The sequence below is a fragment of the Monoraphidium neglectum genome (genome assembly GCF_000611645.1).
Source record: "Monoraphidium neglectum strain SAG 48.87 unplaced genomic scaffold scaffold01934, whole genome shotgun sequence".
Taxonomy (NCBI): Eukaryota; Viridiplantae; Chlorophyta; class Chlorophyceae; order Sphaeropleales; family Selenastraceae; genus Monoraphidium; species Monoraphidium neglectum.
Window position 1 is genome coordinate 1 of NW_014011694.1, and position 11235 is coordinate 11235.

General features: G+C 66.7%; 3 protein-coding genes across 3 annotated transcripts; 1 reads left to right on the forward strand and 2 right to left on the reverse strand.

Moving 5' to 3' along the window:
* Window positions 1–9: 9 nt before the first annotated feature.
* Window positions 10–2501, reverse strand: MNEG_9432 (hypothetical protein; the record flags this gene model as incomplete). The annotated part of the gene is made up of 5 exons (XM_014042094.1): window positions 10–636; window positions 869–1570; window positions 1777–1871; window positions 2089–2220; window positions 2405–2501. Coding segments are annotated over 5 exons (1653 nt in total), but the record flags the coding sequence as incomplete, so codon positions are not given.
* Window positions 2502–3394: 893 nt separating this feature from the next.
* Window positions 3395–8105, forward strand: MNEG_9433 (putative allantoin permease; the record flags this gene model as incomplete). Its single annotated transcript, XM_014042095.1, has 12 exons — window positions 3395–3484; window positions 3985–4063; window positions 4203–4246; window positions 4439–4485; window positions 4730–4877; window positions 5291–5538; window positions 6067–6127; window positions 6456–6629; window positions 6847–6907; window positions 7060–7161; window positions 7563–7693; window positions 7893–8105. 12 exons carry the CDS (start codon window positions 3395–3397, stop codon window positions 8103–8105), a joined length of 1398 nt encoding a protein of 465 aa, XP_013897549.1.
* Window positions 8106–8843: 738 nt separating this feature from the next.
* MNEG_9434 (substrate carrier) lies at window positions 8844–9706 on the reverse strand (the record flags this gene model as incomplete). Its single annotated transcript, XM_014042096.1, has 2 exons — window positions 8844–9245; window positions 9638–9706. 2 exons carry the CDS (start codon window positions 9704–9706, stop codon window positions 8844–8846), a joined length of 471 nt encoding a protein of 156 aa, XP_013897550.1.
* Window positions 9707–11235: the final 1529 nt, after the last annotated feature.

The window sequence follows — 11235 nt, forward strand, 5'->3', positions numbered from 1 at the left end:
GCGCCGCACCAGCGCGTCCACCTCCCACGCCGCAAACGCGCCGCGCGCCGCCGCGACGTGGCGCGGCGCGCCGCCGGGCTCGCCGCCGCCTGGACCCGCGGTGGCGGCGCCGCCGCCGCCGCCTGGGAGCTCTCCCAGGCCAAACAGCACCCGCAGCTGCGCCGCAAACACCCCCGCCACGCGCTCGAGCGCCTCCGAGCCCAGCAGCTGCTCCGCTGCCGCGCCATCCTCCACGCGCCCCGCGCCGCCCGCCGCCGGCCCGGGCGGCGCCGGGTTGACTATCGCCACGCCGCCCCAGGCGGGTATGCAGTAGCTGTTGGTGGGGCTCGGGGCGCCGCCCGGCCCGAGCAGCAGCAGCGGCGCGCGGTGCGAGGGCGGGACGTAGACGAGGATGTGCAGCACGTGCGGCGCCAGCAGCGCCGCCGCGCCGGCGACGGCCCCCGCCGCGTCCCCGCGCGTCGCGCCAGCCGGCGGCAGGGCCTGCGGCTGCGCCTGCGATTGCGGCGCGCCTGCGCGCCCGCTCTCGAGCGCCCACTCGCTGTCTACGAAAAACGGGAGCTCTTCTGCTGTTATGACCCAGGCTGAATGGGTGGGGCTCCATTTCGAGGCCGCCTTGGTGGGCGTGAAGTGGAGGACCTTTGGCGGGTGTGTGTGTGGGGAGGGAGGGGGGGTGCGCGGGGCCCGGCGGCCCGGTTTTGACCTTGGTGTTTCTGGTGGGGAGACAAGTCGGCATACAACAAAGCTGAAAGCAGAAGCATCTATGCATGACACGGATATGAGCAGCGGAGCTCAAAGGGACGACCCGTGCATGCTGCATCGGCGACATGGGCGCACAGAGCGGGTCACCGCGCCCCGCGGGCCCTCTCACCTGGCTCTCCACGCTCAGCGCGGCCAGGGGCCCCAGCGTGCGCAGCACGGGCGCCACGTACCGCGCCTCGAAGGCATCAAAGTCCCAACCGACCCGCCGGCGCGTGGGGTCAGCGTTTAGCAGGCTGAAAGACAGCACCGCTGCCCCCGCAGACGACAGCGGCAGCGTCCCGGCGCCGGCGGCGCCGGGGGCCGCGGCGCGTAGCCAAGGGGCGGCGGCGCGCGCGGCCGCGGCGCCCAGCCGCGCCGCCAGTTGCTCGGGCGCGTCCGCTGCGGCGCGCGCGTCGTACAGCGCCCAGCCGTGGCGGTACCGCCCGACCCAGGGCGCCCCGATGAGCAGCTGCCCGCCGGCTTCTTCCCCCTGACCGCCCTCCTCCGGCGCCCCGTCCCCGCGTTCGGCCGGCAGCAGGACCACCGCGTACCACCCCGCCCGGCCCCGACGCCCCCGCGGCGCGCTGGGCGCGGCCTCCTCACCGGCGCCGCCGCCTCGCAGCGCCGCTTTTAAGCGGTAGTCAGCCTCGTCTGGGGGCAGCTGCTCGCTCAGGCCCCGCCCCCACCACCTTGTGTCGCCGCTCGCAGAGTGCAGCGCCAGGCAGGCTTGCGCGTTGAGGGCGTGTTGAGCCCCAGGCTCGCCTCCCCCCGCCGCTGAGCTGGCGCTGGCGCAGCCGCCGGGGCCGTCCACAGTGGCGACAAGCCGGGCGCCCTTGGGGGGAGGATGAGCCCGCGGGCGACAGATAAGCGTTGATTCGGGCTGATTGTCCTTGACAAGACTGTCAGCAGAAGTTCAGGAATCAAGTTGAGGCTGAGCATGTGGTGTTGGCCGCGACGCAAGCAGTGGGCGATGCGCGACGGCAGAAAGAGGGAGGCGGATACGCTGCCAGCAGCCTGTTGAAATAACCGACTTCGCACCTCTTGACCGGCGACGCCCGCGCCGAGCTGGCGGGAAACCTCCGCCTCGAGCGCCGCCAGCAGTTGCTCCGCCGTGACCGTCGCCGACGCAGGCCCTGCGCGGCGGGCGGCGGGCGGGTGCGGTGGCGGGCCGGGCCGCGTCATGGCCCGCCCGCGCGCGCCTGCTGAGGCTCTGTGTGCGAGGCGCCGTCTGCGGCCCACAAACCATGCCCTCTGCCGCAGTGGTGCGCGCCGCCCGTGCAGCATCCGCTGCGCCAGCACTGGAGGGGATTTCGAAGGCGAACAGGGCAGGGGCGGCGCTCCTCGGCTCACCCCCAGGCAGGACGAGGTATGCCTCAACGGTGACGGGCAGCTCGGCACTGAGCGCCGCCGCCGCGCCGTGCATGGCGTCGAGGGGCAGCGGGGGTCGGTGCAGGCTGGTCAGCCGCCACCACACGGGGATGCCTGACGCCGAGGGCCACCGCGGTGAGGGTATGGAAGCGGACGGTACGGGGCGGGCAAGAGGGGTGGGCTGCGGGTCAGGCGGGCAGCTGCGGGGTGAAGAGCAAGATAGTGTGCGGGCTGTGATTTCTGCAACAAGCGTGTCATCTGTGGTAGGCGTGATCATGTCAGTTGGAGCTGCCCTCACCGGCCAGTACATACGCCACTGTCGCCAGCGCGACGCCAAGGCGCTTGCCGCCAGGCGGCCGTGCTGGCGCTGGATAGGCCGCGGCCGCTGTCGGCATTTTTGGACGCCCTGTGTAACAATCACTTTTCCAGGGAAAGCCACAAAACGAACGATGAGTACGGTCTTGGTGATCCAGATCAGTCTGATCTATTCTTTGATCATTGACTTCTGTTATATATTATTCCATGTCCTGAGATCGAATTAGTGGTTGACTTCACTTCACTTTTACTACCCCCGCTCCCCATTTCCTTCCCGCACGGTTGCTTGGTTGCCGGCCCCGAGAAGAAGGACTCACGAGTAGAAGGACGAATTTGATATGAAAAGCGCATCAGGGACGCGGCACGCTCGAGATTCCCAGCATAGGGCTGCTGTTCGCCGCCCGCCCCTGCCAGGACCCATGTGCTTGGCCCCGGCGACACGTCGTGCGCACTTGCCACCACATGGCACATCGGCGCGCCCGCAGCGGACCGCAGTTGCTGCAGCAAGCGTGTTTGATGAGCCCCTGGAGGCGCGCATGCCAGCTGCTCCTGCCAGTGATCTCATCAACGATGGTGAGGAGGCACGAATGCGTGCGGGTCGAGCTAGGTATACCCATGAGGAGCCGGCGTACGTGCGCCGGCCGTATGCCGCCGGGCGCACGGCCACCTGCAAGGTCCTGCTGCGGTCTGCACAGGGCGGCTAAACGCTGCCTGCCGGCTGCTTTGCAACGCTGGCATGCCGCTGCATTGACCAACACAATTTGCTTGCCACTCTCCTATGCGCCCCGCAGCCTGGCCGTTTCTACACTCGAGCACCCCGCCTTGCGTCTTGCCACATTCACCCAACTCTCATCCACCTCCTCGACCTCACCTCATCCACCAGTGCTCGTACCCCCCCCCCCTCCCGACACACACATACTCACTAGACCTCGCCCCGACGCTGGCGGGCAGGCGCACCCTTGGCGCCGGGGACATGGCGGCGCTGTGGGTGTCCCTGGTGGTGTCCACCACCACCCTCATGCTGGCAGGCAGCCTGGTAGACCTGGGCATGTCCTGGAGCCAGGTGGGGGGCTGCTCCCTGGGGTGTGCCGCTGGCAGGGAAACCGCCTCAGGGGGGAGCCGGGGCCGAGGAGGAGACAGGCGTGTGGATGGGGGATGGGAGGCATGTGCATGCGTGTACACGCGTGTGCAGGTCAGGGGGACGCCTGTGCATTCTTTGAGCGTATCAGCGGGGCAATCGCGTTGGGGGTTTGGCGGCCTGTGGATGCTGATGAGCCAGGTATGTGAGAGCAACGTCGAAGCCGCATCCAGAGGGTGACGAGGCAGCGGTGCGAAACGCTGGGGTGCCTGCTGTCAGGGGCGCCCTCACAACCACCACCAAGGGAGCGCCCGCGGCCACTGGGAGCTCGCGTCGCGGCTCGCCACGCCGCAGGCGGGAGCAGCCGCGGCGCGCGCTCAGCTGCTCCATACGCGCGCTGGCAGCAAGGCGCGGCGGGGCGTCGCAGTTAGAAATCCCTCCCCCCCCTGCGACAGCCCCCACATCTGCCCCGGCATAATCCGCAGGGCGTGTTCACCGTGTTTGTGGGTAACCTGGTGACACTGGTGCCCCTGGTGCTGAATGCCTATCCTGGGACCAAGTATGGTGGGTGCTCCTTTTGGGTGGGTCGCTGTCTCAGGGTTGGTTTCTCCAGTTTGGCTTCCTGCTTCAAAGCTCACTTGCACACTGTGTGCGCACAGCCCTCGCCCGGCCATTGACGCCCCCATCCTTTCTGTTGCGACAGGCATCCCGTTCCCCGTGCTGGCGCGCGCCAGCTTTGGGATCAAGGTGCGCCGCCTGCGGCCGGAGCGTGATCGCGAGTAGCGGCTGCCTATGACAGCGGTGCCTGATCAACGTCTGCCGTGTCTGGCAATATGTGATCACACGTGTCCGGCAGCCGGAAGCAAGAGTGTATTGCCTTGCCGGACGCTACATGCCCTCCTTTTGGCCCCCACGCCTCCCCTCATCTTGCGCTTGCAGGGCGCCAACTTGCCGGCCCTGTCTCGCGGCTTGGTGGCGTGCGGCTGGTGCGTCGGCCGGTTACCAAGCCCCCCCTTTGAGTATCCGACCCTGCCAATGACGCAATTCGTCAACGCCAGTGCTTGGCGCCCTGGTGCGCGCAGCGGCCCCTTGTCACTGCCGGCGCACCGAGGGAGGCAAACCTCCTCGCGGCGCACCCGTCCGGGCTTCCTGAGTGCCCCCACTTCACCACCGCGCATCACATATGATGGGCGGCTCCTCCTTTCCTGCTGCCTCGGGGGGCAACAACAGGTTTGGGATCAACACGACCATTGGGGGCAGCTCAATATTTCAGATGCTGCAGGCCGCCACAGGCGGCGCCATCTCAGCCACTGTGATCCCGTGGTTGGGCATCTCCCCGCCGGAGCTCGCCTGCTTCGGCCTCTTCTGGGCAATACAGGTGGGTTCAGAGTTTCCACTTGATAATTTGGATGTGAGGTGGGGTTGAAGCACACTATGCTGCCACATTAAAGGGAGGCGTTGCTGCGCCTCCCATCGCTCCCTGCAGTGTCTGTGCAAGTGTTGGCATGCTGTGCCGGCATCACCAATGCTGTTATTGTGTCTGCCACCCTTTGTTGACCCACAATCACCGCCAAGCCCACTCACGACCGGCCGTTGCCAACCTGATTCCCTTGAGTGGCCCCTTCCTGGGTGACCTGGGCCAATCCTCTTCGTTCCCCTCGGACAGACTTGTGCTGCAACGCTCCCCCTCTTTGTAGCACACGCACACACACGCGCACACACGCGCACACACACACACACAAACACACACACATACACACACACACCTACCCGCCTAATCGCCACCCCCAGGTGGCGATCATCGTCCAGGGCATCAACTCCATCAAGGCCATTGAGAAGTACTCAGCCCCTGTCCTCGTCGCCCTGGCCCTCGCCCTGCTCGCCTGGGCGGTCGCCTCCGCCGGCGGCTTTGGCCCCATGCTGTCCGCCCCGAGCCGCCTGGCCACGGCCGGCGAGTTTACGCGCGTGTTTGTGCCGGCGGTGACGGCGCAGGTGGGGTACTGGGCGACGCTGGCGCTCAACATACCAGACTTTGCGAGGTGAGCGGTTGCTGCCCCACTACCACTGAATGAGTGTCGGTCAATACGGCTTGGTTTTTCCACTCTGCATGGTTATTGGTTGACATGGCTTGGTTGTTTGGGTCCAAAGGAGAGGCATGACGGGCATTTTGGTTGTGACAGCCTATGAAGAGTCCGGGGCAAGGAAGAGCTTAGGGAGAGACAGCGACCGGATGGGCAGGGAGGGTAGGGTGTCGCGTGACGCCGTGCCAATCCGCCAAGCATGCTGGCCATGGCGGGCATGGCGAGCCTTGCTGAGTGGTGAATGTTTGGATAGGAAGGGCGTGTCAGCTAGGGGAGGGGGGCTTAGCAGGGGCATGCATGTGACTGCCGCAACAGGCGGGCGGAACGGCGGCCAGAGCAGGCAGGTGGCAATGAGTCATTGGCCTGCATGGCACTGTTGACACATGAACACTTATCCCGCCCAAAAACCCACCCCCCATTCCCCTCACAGCTCACCAGTTCGCACCCCACCTGCACCTCAACTCCCACACCAATCCCACCTGCCAGGTATGCCACTTCGCAGCGCGCGCAGCTGCTGGGCCAGGCGTGGGGCCTGCCCGTCACCATGGTGGGGGGGTGGGGGGGGCGCCTCCAGTGGCTGGCCAGAGCTAGCCTCCGGGTTCAAAAAGCCCGGTCGCGGAGTCTGGCTGCCGCTCGCTGGCCTTCACCACCCCTGATGCACACAGGTTGCCGGCATCGTTTGATGTACCGTACCGGGGGGGGGAGCGACAGCCAGTGCAGGCCAACACGCCGGCGCCCTGTGCTTGGACGCATGCACCAAAGCCCTGCATTCCTGACAAGATTGCTGATCTGCCGGCCAATCTGCCCACCGAGCTGCCCGTTGATCTGGCCGCCAATCTACCAGTGCGCTCTATCCCTGCTCCATGCGCCACCAGGCCCTCTTCTCGTTCGTGGGGCTGGCGGTGACGTCAGCGAGCGCCGTGATCTACGGCGCACCCATCATCGACCCGGTGCAGCTGCTCAGCCGCACCCGGCAGCCGGCGGCGATCCTCGTGTCCCTCCTCGGCCTCATCCTCGCGACACTCACCACCAACATCGCCGCCAATGTGGTGCGCGTGCCCCCGCAGTCAGCGCCGATGCAGCGGCTGACAAGTTATCAGGGCAGTGACGACAAGGGACTGTCAGAGTGTGTATTTCTCTCTTCCTGTCAACATCTTGCAATCGGTTTAGGTCGTCGCAGGCCGGCCAGCTGCTGCGTAGTGCCCCTTGCCCTCTGCCCACCGCCCACGATTCACCACCCTCCTCGTCGCCGAAACACCTCAACAGGTCGGGCCCGCGAACGCCTGCGTCAATCTGGCGCCCCGCGCCATCTCCTTCGCCACCGGAGGTGGGGGCGCACGGGGCGCGGCATGCTGCTGCGGCAGCACCTGATGGCGCGTGCTGTGGCTCGCCGGTGAAGACCGCATTTGGCGATGTCGCCACGCCTCAAGCTCGTAGCGGCCGGCCATCCGCACCTCCACACCCGTGTGTTTCCCCCAGGCGTCATCACCGCTGTCCTGGGAGCGGTGATTATGCCCTGGCGCCTACTCAGCAGCAGCAGCGCATTCGTTGGCTGGCTGGTCGCCTACTCATCACTTCTGGGTAGGCGGGTGTAGCAGGGGGTGCATGCATATGTGCGTGAGGCGAAGTGTGCAGTACGCCCAGTGGCCGATGCGTGGGCTTGCAAGAAAGGTGGGCGCAACAAGCCCCCCCCCCCAGCAGATGTTTAGCACATTGAATCTCCTGGCCACACAACCACAACTGTGAAGCGGCGCACACATGTGCATGCACCCAATGCGTGCCAAGCCCGGCTGGCTTTCAGCCTTTCACGGCTGATCCACCTGTGGCTTCGCCACACAAACCCCAATTAACCCAGATGCTTTACAGCATCACCCCACTCCACTTCAACCCACCCCTTGCTCCCCTCAATCCGCGCCACCCCACTTCAACTCACCACACTACAACCACCTCAATCCACCTTCACCCCACCCTGCCGGGACAAGGCCCCGTAATCGGCGTGATCATCGCCGACTTTTGGATCGTCCGAGGCAGGACCTTGGACGTCGACGGACTCTACTCCACCAGCCCGCAGGGGCCCTACTTTTACAGCAGAGGCTACAACCGCGCGGCCGTGGTGGGTCCGGGGATCTGGGGTGGTATATGGGTTTCGTGAGCCCGCAGCTGCTGCGCATGCAAACCTGATGATAATCTTCGCGGAGCGTGGCTCGTTTCGCATGTCTCGCGCCGATAAGCCCTGCTCAGCTGCTCTCGTGGCCATGCGCCTATGCATGGCTGCACGCAACTGCTGACCTGTTGCCAATGGTGTCACGCAGGCTGCCGTACTGGCAGGCGTGGCCCCCTGCCTGCCCGGCATGGCGGCGGCCCTCGGGCTGTCGTCATCACCCGCAGGGCCCTTCTTTGCGGCAGTGTACGACGCCGCCTGGTTTGTGGGCGCGGCGGTGGCGACTGGGGTGTACGTGCTTCTGATGCGGCCGGCAACATCAGGCGAAGCGGCGGGCGGCGGCGCGGCCGCCTCTCCAGCTTGAGGGTTGGTAGGGCTGCTGCCTTTTCTCCGCCAGACTTTCCTGGCAACGCAGATGATTATTCTCGATTCCTTACTTTTTCAGCAATGCAGGTGATACTTGTAGATGCACGCACTGTTATGTTCTGTGTCACTTGCTCGCATGTCTCCCTACTAGCCCCCCTTTGCATCTCTCCTGATCCCCTCCTCTCAACTGCCCCTGCTTCCCTTGTTCTTGGGGTTGGTCGGTTGTCTGTCAACCCTAGAACCAACATGACAGTGTCATGGACTTGCAAGCTTATTGAACCAGACGCCAACCAAGCCCAGCAAGCCCCTTGTAATCAAAAGAGCCAGCTGCCACGGCCGTCTGTAGCCGAGGGCGGCCACGGTTGTGCGGCCGCTAAAATACGGCCACAACCGCAAGCCGGTGATCGAGCAGCCAAGCCCTACCCCTGTAATTCCAAGGGGGACCCAAGTCAGTGTGCTTTGGAACCCGCGCATGAACAAGACAACAGCAAAACAAGCCAGCACCGACCAAAAAGCAAAAAAGACAACAGCACAGAAATGGGCCGGCAGGACTGGAAGGCCCCAGCAATGGCCCTGGGGGCGCCCTGAAGCTGCACCCCCGCGCGACCCGCCCACGCGGCGCAGCACCACGCAACAAACGCACCGGCGCCCGCGCCTGCCAGCGGCAACCCCTCGTGCCCGCGGGGCCCTCGAGAGCCCGGCGGCCTGGCGCGCGAAACCCCTGCGGTGTAACCCCTCAGAGCGGCGACTGCGCGCCTGACGTGGGGTCCAGCCAGGTGACGCCCACCCTCAGGGCATCATAGGCCAGGAACTGCACCGCCGCCCCAGGCACGATCTTCACGCAGTTGATGCCCCACCCCCGGAACAGCGCGCGCGCCAGCCCCCCCTGCTCCCCCGCCATGCCCCCGATGAGTCCTGCGTACGTCGCCCGCGCCCGCCGCGCGGCCCCGCCGCCGGCGGGGCCCGCGCCCGCGGCCAGCAGCGTGCCGGGCGCGCCGGCGAGCTGCATGCGGCGGCGGAGCGTATCTAATGGGTAGCTGCAGGTCTGGGCGGCGACGCCGGCGGCGGCGCCGCAGCCCATCTTGGCAAAGGGGTACCACCAGGCCTCCTTGCTGACCTTGTCGGAGGGCAGGTTGTGCTGCGCATGCGGGGGGCGTTTGATTGATCCGGGTCGGATGGCGGAGGGGCGGGGGTTGCGTGTGAGCAAAAGGGGCCGGCGCAGAGGCGCAGGGGTTGCGCCCGGTGGTTGCCCTTGCTGTCAGTGGAGGGAGGTGTGGAGACCGCACGCCGTGCTGGGCGGCCACCGCCTGCCTCGCGCGCGCCGCCCACAACTATGCTGGCCCCGCGCCGCTGGACAATGAGAGGTCGCCTCCGCGCCTTGCAGCATGCGCGAATGCAGCGTGTGCCGCCCCTCGGCCCCCCAAAAAACAGACCGCAACAGAAACAGTGAGCAGAAGGTCGCGCAAAAACAGTGAGAAGCGCGTTTTGTCTACAGGCATGCAGATCGAAGGCGCCCGCAAAATTTCGCACCTTGAAGTAGTCATACGCCGTGAAGCTCACGCTCGTGTAGACCACCACCCCCGGCAGCGACAGCGACATGCCCTTGTAGGGCGCCAGCAGGCCCTCCCGCACCACAGCAGATCGCAGCGCGGAGATCACCCCCGGCGCCGGCGTGGGCGCGTACGCGTGCGCGGCGGCGTGCGCGCCGCGCAGCGACTGATGTATGTGAATGCTGCTGCAGCCTGGGCCGTTGGAGACGCCGCTGCTGCCGCCAAATCCGGGAGTGCTTCTCAGCACGCTGCCATTATTGCCAGAGCTGCTGGCACCTATGCTGCTGATAGCTCTGCTGCCTATCTGACTTCTGCTGCTGTGAATGTCCTTGCCGCTTGCGGCGCTCCCGGTGCTACCGGTGCTCCCCCAACTGCTGCTACTGCTGCCGCTACTGCTGCCGCTGCCGCTGCTGCTGCTGCTGCTGGCCCGCGCCTGCGCAGCTGCTGCCTCGCACACCACTGCCGATGGGAGGCTGGCCGCCAGCCGCGCGCCGCCCGCGCAGCCGCCGCCTGCCGCGGGGCCCCAGGGGTGAAGGGACGCCCCCCGCGGCGGCGCCGACAGCCGCCGCCGTAGATGCTGCGGGTGCTGCTGCTGCTGCTGCTTCACAATGGGGTCAGCGGCCACCGCTGCAGAAACCGTGCTCAGCCCCCTCGCGCCAGGTGGCGCAGCGCCGCCGCCTTGCCCCGAAACCGCTCCCGGGGCTAGGGGCCCCGCCGCCGCTGCTGCTGCTGCGGCTGCCGAGGCCGCGGGCCGCGGCGCCGGCGCGGCGGGGGTCGCCACGTACGTGGTGTGTGCGGTGATGCGCGTGCGGGCAAAGTCCAGCGGATAAAACAGCAGCGTCTTGCACACCCCTGAGTGATTGTTGTGAACAGCCAGCGGCCGAGATGGGCTAAGGCAATGCACCCACCGCTTCCTGGTAGATGTATCAGCTGCATCGACAGAACACACACATATGCACGCACGCACATGCACGCACTCAGACTCACACACTTCCCTCCTGCACTCGGCTGCGCTCGGCCTCACGCGCGCCCGCCCCTAGCCAGTGCGCGCACGCGCCTGTCGCAGCGCCCGCCGCCATCTTCTCCTGCACGCCCATGGGGCTGCCATCGGGCGGCGAGAACATCACCCTGCGGCCACGGGACGCGCGCGGCGCGGCGAGGCGAGGGTGCCCTTTGTTAAGCAGCCGCGGCACCGGCGGGGCGGGCCGCTGTGGGGGCTGCGGCCTTCCAGGGTGCTGCCCGCTCAAACAGCAGCACCCTAAACGGATGCACGCAACGACAAGAGGTTGTCACCGCATCTCCACATACTGCCCCCCCCCAAAAAAAGAAAAATCCAAAACGAACAGGAATGAGGGAGCGCGCCTGAACTGGTCGTGCACTGCAAATTTGAAGCCGACCTCCGGCACCAAGCGGATGACGTTGGTGCCGTTGCCCCGGAACCACACGCGCCAGCCGCCCTCCGCGGCGCGCATCCGCCAGAGGGCGTCCCAGGCGCCGCGGTAGCGGAGCTCGGGGGGCGCGGCGCTCAGGGACTGCACCTGGGCGAGGATCTGGGGGGGAGGGGGGAGGTGAAGGGGG